Here is a 23151-nt window from a genome sequence, read left to right on the forward strand (position 1 = left end):
CTTTCTTTTACCTTTTTAATGTATTTGCTTGAATACAAAGTATTTTCTTAATGTTACTGAGATGTTGACAGATTATATCTGTCATTAATTAGTACTAACAGGAACAGTAACCGTCTTCTCAAATTTTTGTCGATACTTTCCATCCTGATGTGATATTATTCTCTCTAACTGCTGAGCCTCTGCTCTTAAGAGGCTGTCAATTAAGGTAACTATGGGAAGGCTTTGTGATATGTGTCAGATTTCATAAGTAAGAGCCACTATTTGATTTTCACTTCTGACTAGAGAGTTGATATCCTGCTTAACTTAAATTTTTTAAAGCCCTATTTGATACTGTCCTACATTTCTCTTCCCTTTTTACCAAATGTGTTGTTCCAAGCATGTCAGTTTGAGAATATTCCTCTATTATTAATGAAATAAGAATATCAGTTTCAGAAGGACATATTTTAACAGTGTATGGGTTGTGGTGGTCTCTATGAGGGGCAGGTAGAGCTACCCCAGGCACTTTCAAATCTCAAAACTCTCCTTCTCTTAATATTTCACTTATAAATGAGAAGGTAGAACAATGGTTCTGTTTTGCTAAAAAACCTAACACAAGCAATTTTTACCAGCTATAAAAGCAAACAATTTAGGTGCAAAATAGACTTTTGTAGATAGGATCTTCACCATAATGAATACTTCAGCTAGTGTCACTATCCACCTAAGTAGCTAGAAAAGGCTGTTTTATTTTCTCTGCCACTGTTTTCTTCACAAAATGGATAAGAATTGACAGTATCTCCCTGCTGCATCAACAAATATGTTTTCTCACTATGCACTGTGCAAGGCTTTATAAGAAATGCAAGGAGAAAAATAACAAATAATCAAATGTTAAGGATTTTTTTATTAGCCCATTTTAAGAGTTTCGTACAAATTTGAACAGCAAATTATTTCAGAAAGCTCTGTGCAACTCTACATTTCAGCATACATCCTGTTTAAAAAAAGATACTTCACAAAAAATAATTTCTAAATGAACAGACTTTTATTAGCTCTTAATAACTCTGGTAATCTAGTTAGTGAAAAACAAAGTAAGCTAGGGAAACTATTAGTGGTGTTTTAATTAAATTACTGATCAGAAGGACTATGTGGCTGGTGACTGTTTTTCTCAATTTACCTCCTAAACATCCCAGCAGTGGAAGATGCATCAGCTAAACTGCATACCCTCCTAATCACATTTTTTTCCTGCCTTTTACCTGTAAACCATATGTAGGTTTTAGTTTACACATAATTTTCCAAGGCATAGTCATCTCAGAATATTCATATAACTTCTAGTGTTTGACTTACAAATACAGAAAGACCACCTTTGTGAGCAACAAAAAGGTTTTATACCTTTGGTATCATCATGTGTGAAGAAAACCTTCTCACTCTCAAGAGACAAAAGCATCAGAAATCCTGCACTCTTTTGTGTGCTTTTGAGGCTGGAAGTTGAAGTATATTTTAAAAGGGAGGAGTATGAAACTCAGAAAATAATTTCCCACCTCATTTCTAGCTGCTTAATATTTTTACAGGAATTCTGCCAATATTTTACATGCAGTGGTAATAATAAAGCACTTATTGTTGGCACCAGCCAGCAGTCAGAGGCAGCTCTCCATAGAGGGGATAAAAGACTGGAACAGCTCACACAATGAATATGAAATAGACTTCTCTGTCAAGTAGGAATATCCCAATATCCCTACATCACTAGTACTCTACTATCATGCCTTACCAAAACCAGAATTTGTCCAAGGGTTTGATTTCAAAAAGACATTAAGTACAAAAAGTAATTGCATTACTTCCAGAAATAAATATTAAAACAAAGAAGTCATGTCAACAAATCACTGGGGAAAAAAAAAAGAATAACATAATCAACATACTGAGAAATTCTTTACCTGCAGGTTTGTTCTAACTTTGGATGAAACCAAAAAGTGTAAGAAAACCCAGTAAAAACGAAATCTAAGGCAAAATTAACACTTAGATATGCATTTGTAATATTAAATACAAAACAAACTCGTGAGGAAGTCTTTTCTATTGCAACAAAAAATAAATAGGCAGTTTAGGAGCAAACACAGCTGAGAGCAATTCTAATACCAGTGAAAACTAAATGGATGCAGCATAAAGTGCACTGAAATTTTGCTTCCCACTTACCCGTTATTGAAAGGAACAAACTGCAAGTTATTCTATATCAACAAAAAGCATTTAAGAAGAGAAAGGGAAAGAAACGTTTAGAAAGTGAGTCTCCAAGAGCATGTTACTGAAGAGTGTGTCAAACTATCTGTCTAATGCTGTACTCTCGAGAATTCCCTCATTCCATGAGAAAGAATTGCATTTCAGTCATTTAAAAAGTCATCAAAATGTCTAATTTGTGACATTGATACAGCTGTTGGTACTAGTTTAAGAGGCAGAGAGGTTTTAGCTACTAGGTGGTTATCGTAACACTACAGTAAGTAGGCACAACTGCAAGTGCCACACCTTGTGTATGAATAATTTCAAAACATGGTTCTCTGTATGAGCGGGTGAGGATTCAGGTAATATATTCCATCCCCATTTCCAATCCATACTTGAACACCTCTTACAAAAACAGATATTAACTTGGCTGTGTTGTGGTATATTGATAAAAGCTTTAAAAAATGCAGATGGAAAATTTAATTGTTAGCATGCGAAATCAGTGTCAAAACAAAGTCTCATCTCACTGTCTTTGCAACCTTTTTGAGACAGATAAACGGGCAAATGGCAGCATGGTGAAAGAGAGTGCTCACCATATAATAATAATGACAAGTAGTAAAGGAAAAATTAGACTGTCACCAGTATTTAATGTCATATGAAGTGCTGGCATTTACTCCTTTAAGGAATGTAAGCATCAATTCCATTAGGGACAGTTTGCAGCCCTTTGTGGAGAAGGTAAATATTATTTTATGCATATCAGCTAGCACTCTAGTGGTATAGCAGTGCAAGATGGCATCTTTTCCAAATAAGTTCAGACATGTCTTTTGCTGCACCTAGAAATTGGAAATAATTTATCCTGATAGAAGCATTTAAATTTCCAGTGTAGTCAGTAATGGTAGGTGCCTCTGGAGATCTCCAGGGGGAGATTTAGCCTGGCTAATTTAGATAGTCAGACAAAGGAGTATCTTCTGCTGTGGGAAGATTTCTTAAAATGAGGAAGACTTTATTTAGCCTGTAAATACAAGCTCTAAGTAATGTCTACTACTTTCAAAAGTAATATCTTTTTGAGATTGTCTTCTGAAAGGAGAAACACACTGAAAAGACCAAGTCAAATTGCCTGTAATCACAACTCCAAAATATCACACTTACTTCATAGCCTTGGTATTTGTACTTGCAGGAATGATTAATTAATCGTGGTTTTAAATTATTGGGGAAAGAAAGGAAAATAATTCCCATTACTATTTATGCCATATAAAACTGACTCTGCTTGTCTTGATTAACTATTAGAGCGATAGCTGCAGTTTGCAGTACATAAAATGATATGCACTGAACCCATAATTTTCCTGCTGTGAAGATAAATGAATGAAGAAGAGTCCATCATTTAAAACTCTCCAAAACACCAGTCTGTACAAGTAGGGAGTTTTACAAAAGAAGGTGACTTTTCCAAGCCATATTCAGCACTGACTGGTTCAGCAGAGTTCATATCAGTTCCTCTAAATGCACTTTGTTGTGAATATGAGCCTGCAGAGTCCAGGGCACAGATTACAGCTGTTGGGGTCCAACAGAATCAAAACTTTCTATTGATTTTTTGGTAAATCCACTATTTACAGAAAAAGGAGGATTACTGTGAGTCTCTGACAAAGGCGAACTGCCCAGAAACTACAGCCTGCTGAAAAGAGATACTGTCACTTATGCAACAAGGGTTGATTTCAGGGGTTTAAAGTTTTCAACAGGAGAGAACTTGGAAAACAGAGTTTAAACATTGCATATTTACATATTTTAAAGCTAATTCTTTGCTCTGGATTTTTATGCCTTCGTAGATCCAACAGAAAAAAAAAAAGGAGATGCTAAGAAATCTGTCCTTTTCTGTATGCAGGGCAGAATGGTCTTGATCTGTCTTCCTAAGTTAACATTAAATATGAGCAGAAAGGGATCTCAAAAATATCTGCCCTTTCGCTATTTTCACCCTAAAGATGAATTAAAGCACATAGTTTTGTAAATTTTAGGCATGATTAGTTTTTAAAAACTTGACCAATATGTTTTGCTCCTACTAAGTCAGCTATTTAAAATTTTAAAGTTCAGTAATACAGCTTGGATAGTGTGTTAGGTTTAAGTATGACTGTCTGTCTCTGAGGTATCACCACAATCCATTTAATTTTCTGCCCATTGTAAGCTTAATATGTGATTCATCTTTTTTCATATCATACAGGACAAAAAGGTGATCTTTTGTATTTGAATCTCTAATTTACACTCCTCATCTTCCTTTCCCAAGCAGTAAATGGCAAAGAAGAAAGCTTTTTTGCAGCTTCTTCAGCCCCTTCCCCTTTTCTTTTTCCTGGGGAAAAGCAGTTATATGTCAGGTCTCTAAGGACTTTGATGCTCTCTTTATCCCTTGACCCTATTTTCATACTTAGAGCTACAAGGAGAGAAACTATCTCACAGAAAGAAAATATACTTGGAGGTTAGTAAGCATTTCAGTATGCAAATTATATGTCTTTTTCCCCAAGATCCACTCAGGTCTTTAGGGACAAGGGCAAGTAAGCTCTCAAAATGAAATACTTTATAATGGAAATATTCTATTCCACTCTTTTAGGTACTCACTCAAGGAGAAAACAACACAACTTCAAGTCTCTAGAGGAAACCAACACAATAAACTATACAGACAGTTTTAATATAAAAAGAAGAAAGCATTCCTGATAGATGAAAGACCTTGAAACTTACCAAGCAATATTTACAAAGTTTATCTTTGTATAGTATTTTGTAGCTATTAATTAAATCATGGCATTTCTTGTAGAGAAAATTGCATTGATTTTCCCACTATGGTAGATGCCATTTTAATAAAGAAGAGAGACAAAAGCATGGTGCTGAAGCTGGAGGGATAAAAAAGATATTTCTTTTAAGAAGGAAAGAATAATGATTGCCTTTGAACCTCAAAACTAATGCCACTTCTCCCAGAAAACAACACTACTTATGGAAATAAAATTCTTCTGTTTTTTGGGGTTTTTTTCTATTTCATCATTCTTTGTTTTGTTGTCAGAGAAGAGTTATTGTTCACAATTAGAGATGTAAGAACCAAGAGGGTTTACTGTGAAGTTATCAGTAATATTTCAACTCCAGAAACCACGTGGGAAACTGCATTTAAAAGCTGACAAGAAGATGTAAAAACAGAATTAAAGCAAGTCCTTAGATGGATCTAAATGCACTAGGCAAGGAGAAGACATTTAATATCTCTAATTCTCCTCTTTGGGGAATGGGGTAGGAAGGGGAGACTGTAAACTGAGAAGTTTCATGGTCTCCCTAAGTAGCCTCTCCTTTTACCAGTGCAGAGGAGAGGATACTGGGTAAAATGGGTCACTGACAAGAAATGCCTGTAGAACCTGTCTGGTCATGGAGCCTTCAGATCAGTACAAAATTTCTACTTTTAAACTGAAATACAGGCCTATTGACAAAATAACTGTTGCCTTCCACAGAATTAAGGTTTTGTCCTCTAGTTCTGGCTTTCTGTGCATATAAATGTGGCATGTAACCAGACATACCTGTAATCCTGTAAACTTATTACAATATATGATTGTACAGAACCATTTTGGAATTGACTTCCCTGTAAGCTTAAAATTTAGTAATTCACAGATATGCACATCAGGTAACAAACACCAACTCGTTTGGCAGGCATGTGAATTTCATTCAAACTTCCTAGTTTTTCTACCTGGCATCTAAACCAAAAACCTTGCAGCAATGTAAGTTAAGAAAGAACCTAGATTTAGTGAAGAGGGAAGAGGGAAATTATGTTTTATTGTTACTTAAACACATGCACCCAGTTAATATCCCTAAATCATACTGTTTGTGCTTCTGTATGCTCACTGCAATGCCGAGCTGTGGCACTTGCAGGTACAGATGGCCCAGCAGCCAGAGCCTCATTTCATACACTTCTATGCCATATGCAAGCCTTTAAACTAAATAATTTTTAATAACTGAAGTGAGACAGAGAGCAACTAGTGTTTTGCTGTGGATGAGCACTCAGCAGAAACTTGAATTAACCTTCATGGTACAGTAAATTAATACTTTCATTACTACAGGGGTAGTTAGAACTATACTGTATCCATAGAAAAAAGCATCTTACCTGAATAACATGTTTCAGCTTGTCAATAACTTGACTTATTACAGGATCTGTTCCCTTCACCTGTACTTCTGGATTTGCAGACTGAGCTTTGATTCCACTGCCAACCACACGGTGTGTATAGCTAGTTTAAAACAGAAACACATATAAAGATGGTTTAGTAACTTACTCCACTCTCTGAGAGTCATCTTCTAGTTTGTATTATCTCTCATGGCACCAGCATACCTCTTTAATGAGATGCATTAATTTTCTGTACACATTTTTCACAAAAAAGAAATGCAACAAAATATAATTACTGCATTCCACAAAGCTCTGTTATTTATTAGCACTTTAAGTTTACTGAAAACTTTAATAAGGAAAGTTATCTACATTTTGCAGTATGAAACATTCAGCCCAGTGCATACCTTTTTGTGTGTGTTAAAAGACTATGCTCCATTTTGATTTTGCTAAATACAACAAGAATGATGGTCGCCTAAATGTGTGACATTTCAGGTTTTTAAAACAAACTCCAGATTCCATACTTGCTGCATGTTCAGAAATAAACTTGAAGTTTTCTAGTGCTTTTGTGAGTGCATGTGCAGACAGAATATTTATTGAAAGAAAACAGCCACACTGTGCATAAATCATTTAACATTACATAAATTATATAAGAGCAGGCCAAAATGTACTTGGTATATAGGTAAATAAAAAGATGAAGTAAAAAACAGATATAAGCTGATTCAAAAAAGAACTGCTTGAGTAAGTAGAACATTGTTTACAATACATCAAAATTCAAAATACAGTAAATAAACTAACCATCAAGCAGGATTCTGTAGCTTATTAAGAAGCAATTCTTCATTCAACTTGCTGTATTATATGTAATACTCAAATTATGCAAGAAAAACTGAATATCTACCTTCTCATCACAGATATTGTACATTATGCAAATACTCTCCATATGCTATATTTTTTCAGTGTACTCTACAAGAAGATAGCTCTATATGTCTCTGTCTCAAAAGTATTTTGCCAGCTGTTATGCTGTAAGAAAAAGAAAGGAAATAGCCTTATCAGAGTGAAGAAATGCCTAATTCCTGCCCATTAGATCCACATATAAGTGCAGACAATGCAGCATATTCGAATTTTGTAAAATTTCTTTTATGAAAAACATTACAGGTCCTCTTAGCTCTGCAGAAAAGCTTGCATATATGCTAAACAATGAATGCAGTTCAGTAAAACAAGGTTTCCACATAACAACAATATTTTGTCCTTGATCTTTACTTAAATATCATCCTAAATGAGATTTAGGATATTCCTGAGGAAGTGTACACACTAAATAAATGAATGGCTCATATTCTTGAAAAGGTGTTATTTTGATTTAAAGCAGACAGCTTTTTGTGCTGTCTTGTAGCAATGGAGCTATTTGCCACCTTGAAGGGATGGGGAAAAGGGTGTATAGGGTTGTGCACAAAATCCTCAGTCTGCCTGCTAGTCTTGGGCCATTGCTTAGTGCAGCAATTTGGGCTGGGTCAACAAATCTGGTAATTCTAAGTGTGAAAAAAGTAAAATTAAACATAAAAACATTAAAAAAAATATTTGGCAGTCATTTGTACGAAACAAAATATATGAATAAATAAGGAATTAATTCCAGCTGAACAATGCTGCAGTAACCAGAAAAAACAACTGGTTTAACTCAACATACTAGTTTAATGCAACACCAAAATTTCTCTTCACACCATAACACTATAAAAAATCCTGAAGGTTATGTCTATCCTTTATATCCAGTGCTCTTGCTCTGTTTCACAGCATGCAAAATCTGTCTTCTCACTTTCTGCCACTCAGAATTCTTCAATTAACACCTTTTTTTCAAATGCTGCGAACCCAACTATTGCACATTTGCCTGTGAACTGCATAACTGTGAAAAAGAATACTCTTTCTCTTTTTTTTTAATTCAATGATACTCATTCCTCTAACCATCCAGGAAGAAATAAATAATGCAGAAGCTGAAACTCCCCCAGACTACAATTTTATTAGTTTAACTCACTTGGGAAGTATTTGGCAATGACTCACTCAAAACTGACTATCATTTCTTTTTCAGCTATTTCTACAATGAATTCAGAAGTCTTGCTGGTATTTGCTGTAGGACTGATTCCCTTCTTTCACATGAGTGAAAGTAGCTGGGAAGGTAATGCTGTTTTGTGAGTGAACCTGATATTAAGAGTTTCAGTCATTTCTCCAACCTCTTCAGAGTCAACATTCTCTAAATTCTTCTTCACCTTTTTTCAGTTGAGAGTGGGGAAGGGTAAGAAGCTGAAGCAGAGGTGATGTGCATTGAAACAGTGACAAGTTACTCACTAGTGCTTGATAGCACCACATCTTTAAGTCTATTTGCACTGAACAAATATTTGGACCAATAGGTATTGGAAGTAACAATCTTGGTATTACTTTTTTTTTTATTTCCTCTGAGCTGTTTAGCACCTTTCCACCTTCTTTCTCAATACTGACCTTTCTCTCACCAACAGCTGGCATGATCCTGTCTGGGGCTTACAGAATGAATTTGCTATTTTCCCTGCTTTCTGCTGCCTGCAGGCTTCCTTAACCTCCACAATATTTCCAAACAGCACATAACAGCACACCTCCACCTGAAACCTTCAGAAATACACTGACTGCCCCCAAACTCTTCAAACCCGTCTCTGTGAAAACTGACACATTTCACCCCATTCTCCTGACATTTTTGTCTGTTACAGGCTCCAGAAGACACCAATTAACATACAAGTCTATGTCAATAGAGAAAATACCAATCCCTATATACCAACTCTTTGGATCCACTATTGGTATAATCACTACACATTCCAAAGTTTTATGGCTCATCAAATTTACTAGATAGTTACCACATTCCCACCTTAACTCTTCAAGGAGCTGATATTTTTCTCAAAAAATCCTTATACTTTTGAAGTGGTGTGTTATTATTCAAGATTTGTAAAGTTTTTACTCATTTGAAAATTTCAAATTTTGTAATCTAAGACTTCAGTCTTGAAACTGTTCCTTCAGGTCCTGGATATGCATTCTCCCCCAGGAACATACTGGGAATAACCATCACATATGGAAAAGGAAAAAATTAAGATTAATTTAAATTGAATTTGATTTGGAAGAGTATTTTTCCCAAAATGCATTCGGTTTGCTTGGCAAAAGCAAAGCCCAGGGGAGGCTGCAGGAGTGGCTTCTGGGACAAGATGCCAGATGCTTTCCCCATGTCCAGCAGCACCAATGTCAGCCAGCTCGCAGACAGACCCACTGCTGGCCAAGCCCATCAGTGATGGTAGTAATACTCCTGTGACAACAGATTTGAAAATGAAAAAAAAACTGCTGAGCAAGAGGAGGTGGATGAGATGAATGGAGAATATGAGAGAAACAGCCTTGCAGACACATGGAGAGAGGAGTCTATGCTGGAGCAGGTTTGCCGGCAGGTGACCCTTGGAAGGACCCACACTGAAGTAGCCTGTTCCTGATGTACTCCACCCTGTGGAAAAGGTTTGTGAAGAACTGCAGTCTGTAAGAAGGACCCACGTTAGAGAAGTTCATGGACAACTGATTCCTATGGGATGAACTCCATGCTGGAGCAGGGGAAGAGTGTGAGGAGAAGGAAGTGCTAGAGACAATGTAAATGCCCAAATGTGAGTACTCTAGATGTATTGAAGTAAATGAATATATATACGTGCATTTTTCTGGTTTTGGAAATCCTAACTGATATTAAATTTGCTTTCAATGCAAGGTGATCTGGCTTTGACCAACTGACATTAAAAACTCTCATTTAACTTTGAATTTGTTGTAATTATATGCTCTGACAAGTCACAAGGCAGATTGAAAACCCTTTTTCTTTCTTCAGGTGTAGAATAAGGCATTGACCAAACCTTATGAAATATTGCTTTATTGATTCTTATAATAAAAGTAAGATTATGAAAGCCAACATATTTTTGTTTAATCTACCCTTTGTCTGCATGAAATGGTATCTTTTGCCTACAAAAATTATAAATTACTTATAAGTTGTTGTTTCATACTCCACATAATTGTGTTTAATTAACAGATGTCTGTAAATCTAACATCTTCAAATATTGTAATGTAAATTAAATTATCTGTCGAAGCTAAACAGGCTATTGGGAATCTGAGCATGGTACACAAAACTTAATCCCTGTAGATTCACATTTACATGCAAAATTTGTTTCCTTTCATTTGGGGGTGAAGGGAAATATAAAAATATCAGATTCTTGGTTTGAGAGACTTCATTCATTCTAAAGTTTTAATATGGCATTAATCACTTCCTGTTTCTCTAACTCCTAATGTACAAGTAATGGGAAAAATATTTTAAGGATCCCCACAGAGGTAGTCAAACTTAAGCAAGTGTTGCTCAGATTTGAATCCTGGGGAAAAAAATGACTAATTTCTAGCTAGAGAAATAATAGACTCGCCATCTGTGCTCATTTCTGTACAAGCATGGTAATGTATCACATCACTTTAATAGGCAGACTTGGTCCCCAAGTACTATTCATTTTCATCAGCATTAGGAAAAAAACCCAAGAACCAATATATTTGTATTCTATAAACATGTTTTAAAGTGATGAATAACAAGGTGCTTATTTTCTGAGTTCAACAGATGAATATTCATATAAATTACCTATTACTCGCTATTGTATTTATGAATACAATTGGTGGGGTTTACTTTTGATTCTCTCAAGATCTCTGATAAAAGAGAAATCATGCTTTATTTGCTATTACCAATTTCTTGGTACATGCAGTTGGAAAAGTTCTTAGAAGTAATAAATACATAAATTCTTGTATGATTCAGCCATTTTGGATGTGGCACTTCAGGAAGATCTGTACATGTATATCCCTCCAGCACAAAATAATCTATATTATCCTGTGATGACAACTAATACATCATATTTATGGTCAACAACTGATTATTGTTTTCCTTTTCGAGCTACTTTTAGGCACTTTGACCATGTTTCAAGTTGGAGATTAAGGTAACAAAAGGTGTACTATGATAGAAAAGCTATTGTCCAGAACATCCCTAAGTGCACTGGCAGTCAAGCCTCTCCCAAGAGACCTGATGATATTTTACACTTTTGCAAGTGTAGCTGGTCACTCCATCCTGATGTATCTCTTTCAACTGCTACCATCACCTGTCACTGCCGCCTTCTGGTCACCAGTGCTGTTCCCCAGGAATTAGTATTGGGGTCCATCCTGTTGAACATCTTTGTTGATGGTTTGGAGAAGCAGCTCAAATACAGCCTCAGTCACTTCACAGATGACACCAAATGAGGTGGGAGTGTTGATCTGCTGCAGGGTAGGAAGACTCCACAGAGAGAGCAGGAAAGATTCAAACAATGGGCTGAGGACAGTGGCATGAGGTTCAGCCAGGCCAAGTGCTGAGTCCTGCACTTGGTTCACAGCAAACTCATGCAGCACCACAGGCTCAAGGAAGACTGGCCTGAGAGCTGATCAGCAGAAAGGAACTTGGGCGTGTTGGTTGATGCACAGCTGAACATGAGCCAGCATGCGCCCAGGTGGCCAAGCACTGATTGTCCCTCTGTACTCTGCACTGGTGAGGCCCCACCCCAAATCCTGTGTTCAGTTTTGGGTGGTCACATCTAAAATGACACTGAGGTGCTGGAACATGTCCTGAAAAGGGCAACAAGGCTTATGAAGGTCTAGAAAACATGTCCTACAAGGAGTTGGTGAGGAAACTGGCTTGTTTAGTCTGGAGGAGATTTGCTCTCATTGCTCTCCACAACCACCTGAAAGGAGGCTGCAGTGAGAGTTTCTTCTACCATGCCTCAAGTGAGGAAGAAGAAATGGCCTTAAGATGTGCCAAGAGGGATTCAGATGAGATATTAAAAAAATCAAATCACTGGAAGGGTGGTCAGGCATTGGAATAAGTTGCCCAGGGATGTGCTGGAAGAGTTCGAGAGGAGTCTAGATGCGTCACTGGGGGATATGGTTTATGGTGATAAGGCTGCTAGTTTGATGGTGGGACTATGTGATCTTAAAGGTCTCTTCCAACTTTGATTATGATTCTGTGTGATTCCTGTGCTTTTCAGTGCTTGGGTCAATTGCCACTATCAAGAGCTACTCAGGAATCTCTGTATTAAGTAGTCAAGTTACAGAGTCATGAAATTGAGAACTGTTCTGGTTGTGAAAGGGTTACACTGGGGTACATTGCCTTACCCCTGAAATGTTGCCTTACCCCTGAAAGGTAGTCACACAGCTGTAGGACATTTGGTGGGGCCACAGCTGCTGCAGCTGTACAGAGACACTGCCTGGCAAAACTCATTTCATTAATCACTTTGTGGCACTAAGATTCTGATCTTCATTGGTGATATTTCATCTCAAATGAGATCTTACTGCATCAGAGTAATCTCCATGACAGTAAACAGAAAACAACCACAAACTCCTCATCTGGTAACAACGGAGAAGTCTCTCTCCATCCACCTAATTTTCTGCATTTGAAATCAATTTGGTATAAATGATGCAATGCTGGTTTTCATCTGACTGGTTGAAGTAAGCAGTGAAATGCTAGGGGAACTCATTTTAAATTGTTTGCTTCCTGAGTTCTTTGGGAAGATTAGACGATGAGAATATAATGCTCAAGAGACCAAACAACTTTTAAAATACTATATTTATTTACTGTATTTACCTTTCTTGTTTTCATCTCCTTTAACATCCATTGATACAGTAACCAAGCTGCAACTTCTGCAGAATGTTCTCTCCTTCATGAAATGGATTATTTTTTGTATCCTCTAGTTTTTAAAAGTAAGCCTTCGTGTACTGGCCTTGTTAAGGGATTTGTTTTGTTCAGCTTCTCATATTAATTGAACTCTAAATTACTTCAGAACTTAGGTTGTTGGCACTTACAAGCTCCAAGCAAGCACCTGTATTTATATTGTCTCACTGTGTTTAGGAACGGTAAAATAGCACAGTGTGCCCACTACATTTTATTTCAGACATGGGATGTGATTTTTAATAACTCCTTCTCAGCTTGCTTGCTTTATGATTGCTGATAATTATTGGTTTACACCTGCTATTACTAACATCTTCATCACAGCTGGGTATTTCAAAATTCTGGGTAATGTTAATTGAGAAATTAACAATTACGCAAATACTAGTAAAAAATAAAGATATGCGGCAAAAAATGACTAAGAGTGTTCAATGGTGTAAATTTTAATTAGCAAAAACGAACAAATCAAAGAATCACTACAATAATAAAAAAACAGTTGGAACCTAGACAGATGCGTGGGCTACTTTTTAGTCTTATGTGTTTTTTTAAGAGTAGATATTGCAAAACTAGCTTCAGAAAGTTTGTAAAAAATATCTTACACCTAGATATCACAGACTGTACTTGTAGTAATTCTAGGACAGATCCCATTTGCCCTAGACATTTTCAATATATTAAAAAAAAAAAACAAAACAAACGCAGTAAAGTAAAATAAAATGAAATATAAAATAAAATGTATTTGAATTTTTCAATGAGAATTTATTTTTAGACCTACATTTAGTATGTCTTTAAAAAGAAAAACAGATTGCATAAACACTTGTTAAACATGAACAGTGGAAATAAATGGAGTAGAAGTTGTACTATTTGTTCTTCAGAAAAAAAAATGTTCCTATAACTATTTAGGCTAAAACTTGTCTTTAAAAAGATATGTATATATATTTTTTATCATTGAGCAGATCTGCCTTGTTAAGGGGAAAAAATATAGCAGATCATCCTTAAGACTTTTTCTGCATTTGAAGACTGTCATTTTTTAAAATACTCTTTTTAAAATAGGTATTTCATTTTAACATAGCTATTTGAATCTACGTTCACATGAATAAAAAAAATAACACTCAAGTATGTAATAAAGTAATACAGAGTCTTTCAGAGTAATTATTTTAATGAATTTCCATGTGTGGATGAGTCCTGTTTTTTATTTTACACAGTACAAAATCTTTTATCATCAATAACTTCCATTATGCTCCAATCCTACAAAACATTTTTGAGCTCTTCTAAAGCTCATAAACCCCAAGATTCCATCATGGTCCTCATTTGAACATTAACATTTTTGAGAGGTTTCTATGTGTGATTGCAAGCCAGTTGGTCATAGTTTCAATGTTGGTTGCGTCTTCTAAAAATAAGCTCTTAATAAGCCATAAGAAGTGCTAATGATGCCCCGAAGGCTTCCTTAGGCAGAGAGGTCTCCCTCTAGAGACTTTCAAAGGCATCAACTTGTTTCCAGTTCCTGTGCGTGGAACATGTATTTAGAAGGACTGTTTTACTATGCATCTGAAATCTTCTACAGGATGTGTTAAGTCAGACTATCCTTTTTGCAAATAATGTACCTTCTATTAAAAGCTAAATTTTCTTCAGAAGAAAAAAAAATGCTGTAACCTACATATATGAAATTTATTTTTAAAGCTTTCTTCTAGCACAGCAAATTTTATACTGCTTCAAAAATTTCAGAACTTTTGAAGAATTCTTACTCGAAAGATGCCGTGGAAATTACTCATTTTGTCAATTAACGCTAATCACTGTAATAGCTATCTATCTGTACCTATCCCTACAGTATGTTGCTATTTTCTGGACAGAGACACTATTCTTATTTGTGATGCAAAATAAATGCCCCAAAAAGCGTGACAAAACATGTCTGTAATAGACCTTAACAAATAAATGTGTTCTAGTAATTGCAAGGTCTGTCGAAGAGAAAAGAAGAGCTTTGAGACAGATATTTCATTTAAACTAGGTGCCTTGGGTAAGTCACATGTTTAAAATTGAGAAAATAAATTCTTATTACATTAGAAAATATCTAAACAGCAGACATATGCAAGTGCACTAAATCTCGATAAATGAGGACAACAGCATCTCTTTCTTCTTGCAGTATTCTGGAAACCTCCTAACAACCATAATAATTCTACTGTATCTTCATTTAATGGAGCAAAGAAATGAGAGATATTAATTACCATAAACAAGCACATAAATGTTTATAGCAAATAGCTGGCAAAACAAAGGAATTACCTTGGAAAAACAATTCAAGCAACTTGGAAATACAAAGCTGTCAAGCCTAATTAGTGTAAAATTGAGAAGCCTGCTTTCCCTATAGGATACTAAAATATTTCTACTTGGAAATTACAAAAGGTCAATGCAACTGTGGCATTATGTAGGACACCAAACCTTCAAGACAGAAGTATGACATGTCATATTTTGTCCAACATAATGCTTCAGTGCAGAGATCAAAGAGTCCTCTAGGGACCTGGAATGCACCTGGTAACTTTGGGACTGATACCTGACACAGTCGATATTTATCTCACAGCCCCATATGAAGTACACCCCTACAAATGATGTCAAAAGTGCATTTTCACAATGTTTTCTTCATTATTGAATGATTTGGGTTTTTTCTGAGGTAATTTATGGAAAATGAGCAAAAATGAGCGTCAAGTTCTGATGAAGGACTATCAAGCAGATAATTAACTTGAATATGATTATTGATAAAAGAAAAAAGGTCATTCAGCAAATAAAGGTCATGTGAAGGAATCAACCTAAGTCACTGTGCAATTCTAAGAGTGAAGTGCTATTTCAGCAAATTTACTGACATGAGCCACTCAATAGATTTTTTCTTGTTTACTCTAAAGAATTAACTCCCATGCTGTGAAAAAGCTGCGTTAGACTGTCCTTCTCTGTTACCTGAGAACACCCAGAGTTAGCAAAATATTGGTGGATTATTAATAAATCAGTGTAAGTGGCCAATCTATCTCTGTGGCTTTGGACTCATTTTGTCTTCCTGTTATCTCAATGTGGATGAACTATAATGATGCAAACTAGGACTCAATCACATGTATACAACAGATGACACTTTTTATCCTGAATGTTTTTTGAAACCTATGTGCTTATTAGTAATTGGGAGGGGGGATGGGGATGGGAGGGTGTTTGTTGTTTGCTGGTTTGATTTTCTTGGTTTGGGGTTCTATTTTCCCCAGATAAAACACTTCAGTGTAATCTGTTCCCATTTTCAATACTACCAAGTCTTGGAGAATATAACATTTTCCTGAGGAGATACTGGATATAATTGCCTCTTCATTCGAACCAGTTTTACACTTACTCAAGCATACTTACATCATGTACATCTGTGAGGAAGGAAAAGCAGTCCTCTGGATTACTCCACAGTTTGGATTGGAGAAAATTTTTCTCAGCAACTAGAAGTTTGTTCAGCAGTTAACTCTTTTTTTTTTTTTTTTCCATTTCACAGCTTTATTATTCACAGCACCTCTGCTAGAAGCATTTGCATTCCCTGATTTGCAAAATACCTGCATTGCCTGTTCTCAGAGCGCTGTGAATAGCTCATATGAAGAACAAATACAGAGTAATGTATCAGAAGTTCTACAGCATGCTGTATTTGATTAAATAATAGAACCAAGCATTATACTATAATGCCATTTATGTGTTGTGTTACTTAATCTTCATGGGAAATTAAGTGTTTTGTACAATGCCATATTTTAGCAATTACAGTAAAGTAACTTTTTGTTTTGCACTTGTGTTTAACTAACCTTTATACCAACAAAAGTACAGTTCCCTTAATCTTTGATGCTTTTCACCCTCCATGAGAGCCATGATGGATATTTTTTAAAGTATTTCAGGACAAGTCACAAAGTATATGGACTTTAAATAAAGTTGTACTCCAAGCTATGCATGAAGAACTTCAGTTTCAGAAGCCATTAGCAGCAGAGTAATGAACTGAACTTCTGCTCCAAGTAACAAACTTCTGGAGAAGGCTGAAGGATATTCTGGAAGTCACTATGCAGTTATTTGGGCTGGCCTATTAAGACTTGTGTCCTTCATTTCCAATTCTGTTAAAATTTCATCAGTACCAAAAAAAGCATGTTTTAGATGCATATTTTTAATCTCTAACAGAGTAGGAATAATGTAAACATTACACACAAAGCACATCATGGTACAGGGGACATAAACAGGGATAAAAACACATTCAAGGATTTTTCAGTGCTGTCCACAACATTTCAGCCCAATGGTTCTTGCATTCATGTGTGGTAAGGAGCCATTTGTTAATGTTTCTTTAAAAAGATGAACTCCCTCTTTATCTTTTGTGGGTATATATATATATATATGAGCTAAGAAAGCTGACATAGCTAATGTTTAAGTGTTTAAAGACATGTATTGTATTGGAGGTTTAAGGAGCTTTAACACACTTTTGGGTTTCCCTTTTTTCCCAACCACCCCTTCTTGTCTCTTTTTAAAAAATTTACTTATCACATTCAGTTGTGGCTTTCTTTTAGATATAAATGAGTGGGTGCAAATACATTAATTTTCTCTTCAGTGGGAAAAGGTTCATAGGACCATAGTAATAAAAATATTTTAATTAAATTTTATAAAGATCATATTTCCAGGTTCAGTTTTTTTGTCATAGGAATCACTGTAATTGTCCTTTGATTGGCCCCATTGTGATAAAATTACAATAAAACTGTGGCAGTGACTCAATTCAATCAAATCTAACAAAATACAGCCTTTAGACAAATATCACACATTTTTATCCTGAGAATACCCCTCCCAATCATAAGAAGAAATATTACAAAGTTATTAGCAACTGTACTCCACTTACTTATTTTTAGCTATTTAAAAACTAGGCATTTACCGCCTAAGCATCTATTGCCTACAGGGAATGGAAAGAGAAGGAAAAAAGAAGGCTCTCCTGTGGGAAATAAAGCAATAGTGTAGGATGAAATGATGACTTGTGCTCTCCATTGGACATGCCTCCTAGACAATCAGTCTAGACACAATACTGAGCTTTTAAATAACTAAACTCAAATTAGATTGCATTACCCTTGGGGTGCTCCTTGCTGAAGTGGTAAGCTTCCTGAAGCAAGCCTATTATTCTCTCGGTTTTTCAGTTTTCCATTCTAAAGTCATCAGAATTCTTACTTACTTGTCTCATGGAAGACTCTATGAAAAGACAAGACCTAAATATTATGATATGTCCAGCTATTTCACTAATGGGAAGAGTATACCTGAGCAGCAATAAAATGTCAAAGAACTTGGTAGTTTTTTCTGTGACACACAGTTCAGTGCATTCTAGAAAACAGGACAGATAATGACAAGATTTATCTTCCTTCTTGTTTCTAAAGAAGCCTGAAGTATTTAATTTACTGAAATATTCAGCAGAACCAGACAAATTGAAGGACAAAACTTATAAGAAAGTTGTATAGATTGTAATGAAATGCTGGAAGCAAGGAAAAGAAGGCTTCCACTTTCTTCCTTTGGGATCAAAAGGAGAAGAATTCTATCATCTATTATAAGTTTGGAAGCTCTGTGTGACTGCTTAGTATGCAGTCTGAAGAGAGAATCAATCTAGATAAGGCTATTCTCAGAGATTTGATTTTTAACTTCACTTGTGATATTGCCTTGGTTACAGAAATTAATGTCAAGTAGGCAACAAGGGGTTCAAGGATAATGTAAGTCAAGCAGGCTATCTTCTCTATGGGAAACACTGTCAAAGGAAGACAAGAAAGGGCAGTCAAAGTGTTGCCAAAAATCATCCTTCAGGAAAAGAGTACCCTACAGCAAATATTGCATGTCTGAAAATTCTAAAATAACCTTGTGTTGCAAAAATACATAAAATTTCTCTGTATTGTTATGTATTTGTGTGCATGTATACATACAGCCATCTCATTTTTGCTATGATCTACATACTAAGCCAAACTCAAGTATCCCTGTTCTGTACCATGAAATGGTCGGAATGTTTATGAAAAAATGGCTAGATTTTAAAAGCATTGTAACAGTGAGGAATTTCCCTGAAAGATAAAAACAAGCATCAGCATCATGGGACTTGGGAAAGTAGGGTTTCACTTGTGTCTTCAAGTATTTGTGATTTAACAGTCAACAGGCAACTGGAAACTAGGTCTTCCACGCTATGAGAGTGTTTTAGGTCATTGGTTGATGTCGGGAAAACCACAGACTAATTTCTTATGCAAAATCTCTGGAGAGAGAGAGCAGCTTTAAAAAAGGATTCACAATAACCAGCACAGTCACAGAAATTAATGCTTCTTGAGCTAAACATCATTTTTGTGTTTATCAATACACACAAATTTCAAGTCACCTTAAAAATACTTCTCTTCAGTGGGTTGTTTTTTATTAATTCTATATTTTTTTATTAATTCTATCATTCATTGGAGTTTACTTCATTCTCAACTGATAGGATTAAACACAATGATTCAAGTGATTGATGTCCCTCAGATTTATTTCATGCTGTATTATACAAAAGAGCTGGTAACAGGAAATTCCCCTCTCTGTTAGTCACATCAGTAGGCCATTCACCTATAGACTAATTTGATCAGAGAGAAAAAGGACTGTGGTTTGCTGTAAAAGTTGGGGAGGAAATGAAAGAAGATAAAAGTTCCCATATCTTTACATAACAGCACATAGTCTTTCTTTTACAGTTCCTGGATAAAATAAAATATGCATGACAGCAGGAACTAAGACATCTAATTCCTAGCAAGCCATCCTAATCACTAGGCTAGAGGCCCATGGTCATTCCTGAAACACTTTCTTCAACTTGTGAATCTCAAATTATTCCATGTAAGCTAAAGAAATCTAAGTGGGACAGACTAAGAACTATGCTTGTGATGCCTGCAATATCCCAGTGGATTGTGAGATAAGCAGCAGCCCTGAACCCCCAGTCATTAGAAATGAATCTACTCCCTACCCAAGTAGTATGCTTCTAACTGCTGAATTAAAGGAGGCAGAAAACTTCTCCAGTTTTTTTGCTATTTTGGTATTTTGCTTTGGTTTGGGGCTTTTTTTTAATGCATCCTAATCCATTACACATACTCTGATAACACTTAACAGATTTCTTATTGTATATAAAACATCCAAATCCTTCGAACTGTGAAGCCCAAGGATGCTGGTGCTTGAGCTGGAATTCAGCTGTTCCATACTCTTATCCCTGGAAAAGGCTTTTAATAGCCAAGGATGAAACAACTTGGCAAGCAGTTTAAAGAGGAAGTGCCATATAAAGTCAAGCAATAAATAGACGGAGCATCATGAATAGCCATGCAAAACTTCTGATGTACAGAGGGCTGTGCTTTTTTTATTTTAAATCAGTGGTACTCACAATTATCTCCCCTCTCTGGGAGCTAGAACTATTGCATATGTGGACTTAGTACTGGCATCTTAAACCCATTCTTCAGACTGGAGTTTCCTCCCCAGATTTTATGCTTTCCTTAGGAGACTTAGTCTGTCAGTAAAATAACTGTTGAAACAACAACACTCTGACCATTAAAAAAATAATCATTTACAAATGAAAAAATACTTTTTTTTTTCTTTCTCCTTAAGCACCCTCCCTGTAGCATAAGGCCTGATTTGACTAATTGTACAAAAGATGCCTCATTATGAAGGAGCTGAAAGCCTAAAAGCATGAGTTATTAGGGAAAGTTTATCACAAGTCCTGTGAAGCACTAGAATAGGTCCAGGAAAAGTTGCGGACTTCCCATTTGGGATTTGATGCTGGCAATGCCATATTGCCATGATTCTGCTGTAAACACTAACACAGCTTGGAAATTGAAACAACAATTTCACCTGAACTGCTTAGATCTACACACAATAACGCAAAATTCTAGTATGCCAAATATTGTGAATAATATCGTAACATAGTCTATCAGTTCAACTTTTTCGGCCTCTTCCTACTTAATTTTGAGTGAGCATTAGGATGTACTTTTCTTTAGGATCTTTCCAACCAGTGTAGAAGGAACAAAATGAAAGTCAAGTCCAGAAAAAAACTTGGGTCAAAGTATTCAGGACACATCCCAGAAAAACTCATTACTCAGGTCATTGATCTTACTACTTTGTTTTCAGAATAGGACTGAGTCACTAAATAAAACTGAATTTTTTTTCAGCTGGCAGCATTCACAGAGAGCAGTATTAATGCAATCTATATTCTCTGACTTAATCAGGACACAATCTCATGCTCTTCATTCAAAGGAATTGTCGGTTTAAGGTCCTGAACTTTCAATGAGTCTATTTAAAGAGGTCTCTGTCCAGGCAGACAGTAAAAATGCAGACTTCAACTGCAAATAGGATTTTTTTCTTACAATATCACTATTTTGGACACCTTAGAAAAATACTGAAATAAAAAGGTGCCATGTTTTGTTTCTTAATTTGTTGAGTTCTTTTAAAATACGGCAGCAACATTATAAGCCAAAAGACGTAACAAGAACTTCCTAAACAGTCTCAAAGATTATCAAATGACTGTTTTGTTCACCACAACAGGCATGTGCATATCTTGCACGGGGACCCCAACTTTCTTAGATGAATTTTGGCAAGTGTCATTCAAGTATATTAATTCAAAGCCATTGTTCAGAGTAAGAAACAGAGTCCATTCTGCTAAACATGTGTTAGCTCAACTGCTTCCAAAAGCTTTACCAGCCCTTAATGGAGGCAAGTAGGGTGGTTGTTATCAATGACTTCGAACACTCTTAACACCCTTTGGAAAATCTTGAAAACTAAACATACCTTTAAAAAAATTATTTTGAAGAAAGAGATTGAAAAGAAGTCAGAATAAAGCACAGAACTGATTTCTCATTTCTCAAGTTGTGACAATTATTCCACTGCTTATCTGGAATTTCACTAGTTTATTATAAAAAAAGGGGAAGAAATTAAAACTACTGGTTAGTGCACCATGGTAATGCAGTTGATTTTTTTTCCTCTGGAGGAAAGCAGTTGTGCAATTTGAAAATTCTCATGTGACGACAGAAATCTGAGTATCAACAGAAGCTTCTTTGTCCCCAGAGAAAAAGAGATACTAATTACATCAATTATTTACCAAATATTCAGGTAAAAATTGTCTCTACAATAAAATTTAGATGTACAGCCAAGATTTTCTTCTCAGGCATGGTTGTATTAAATTTGCTTTTTCCATTGGTTTTTTACTTTAATTTTTTAAATGTGAACAAAATCTACTACCAAGTAAGGGAGGTGTCTTCCTTTCCTTTCCTTTCCTTTCCTTTCCTTTCCTTTCCTTTCCTTTCCTTTCCTTTCCTTTCCTTTCCTTTCCTTTCCTTTCCTTTCCTTTCCTTTCCTTTCCTTTCCTTTCCTTTCCTTTCCTTTCCTTTCCTTTCCTTTCCTTTCCTTTCCTTTCCTTTCCTTTCCTTTCCTTTCCTTTCCTTTCCTTTCCTTTCCTTTCCTTTCCTTTCCTTTCCTTTCCTTTCCTTTCCTTTCCTTTCCTTTCCTTTCCTTTCCTTTCCTTTCCTTTCCTTTCCTTTCCTTTCCTTTTTCCTTTCCTTTCCTTTCCTTTTTCCTTTCCTTTCCTTTCCTTTCCTTTCCTTTCCTTTCCTTTCCTTTCCTTTTTCCTTTCCTTTCCTTTCCTTTCCTTTCCTTTCCTTTCCTTTCCTTTCCTTTTTCCTTTCCTTTCCTTTCCTTTCCTTTCCTTTCCTTTCCTTTCCTTTTTCCTTTCCTTTCCTTTCCTTTCCTTTCCTTTCCTTTCCTTTCCTTTCCTTTCCTTTTTTTCTTTTCTATCATCTTCTTTGAGGACATATATATATATTATATATATTTGAATATACAATACATGATAAAAATATACATATATTTAATTGTAGAGTAGGAGGGGGTTGCCAGTTCACTCCTAAGGATAACATCAACTTAATGAATTTAACTTTTTTTTCTTTCTAGTTTGTGCCTCATTCTGACTATTAATCATAGACAGTGATCAATAAATAGTACCAGGAGACATATTTTACTCAATCATCAATATCACTTAACTCAGGAGCCTTTCATCATATTTTTCTCCCCTGTCCAGCTGAGGAGAGGAGTGATAGAGAAGCTTTGGTGGGCATCTGGAGTACAGCCAGGA

The 23151-nt window shown here is 35.8% G+C and overlaps 1 protein-coding gene across 1 annotated transcript in view; it reads right to left on the minus strand.

Annotated features, from left to right (window-relative positions):
- Positions 1–23151, minus strand: part of GPC5 (glypican 5) — a gene marked incomplete at its 3' end in the record, with an annotated part of 589849 nt that overhangs the window by 392231 nt on the left and 174467 nt on the right. Inside the window, exon 6 of the mRNA XM_083855586.1 lies at positions 6293–6413. Within this exon, the coding sequence (XP_083711712.1) occupies positions 6293–6413 (121 nt within the window). The remainder of the gene's footprint in view (positions 1–6292; positions 6414–23151) is intronic.

Source organism: Zosterops lateralis, assembly GCF_965231275.1.
Source record: "Zosterops lateralis genome assembly, chromosome: 2".
Taxonomy (NCBI): Eukaryota; Metazoa; Chordata; class Aves; order Passeriformes; family Zosteropidae; genus Zosterops; species Zosterops lateralis.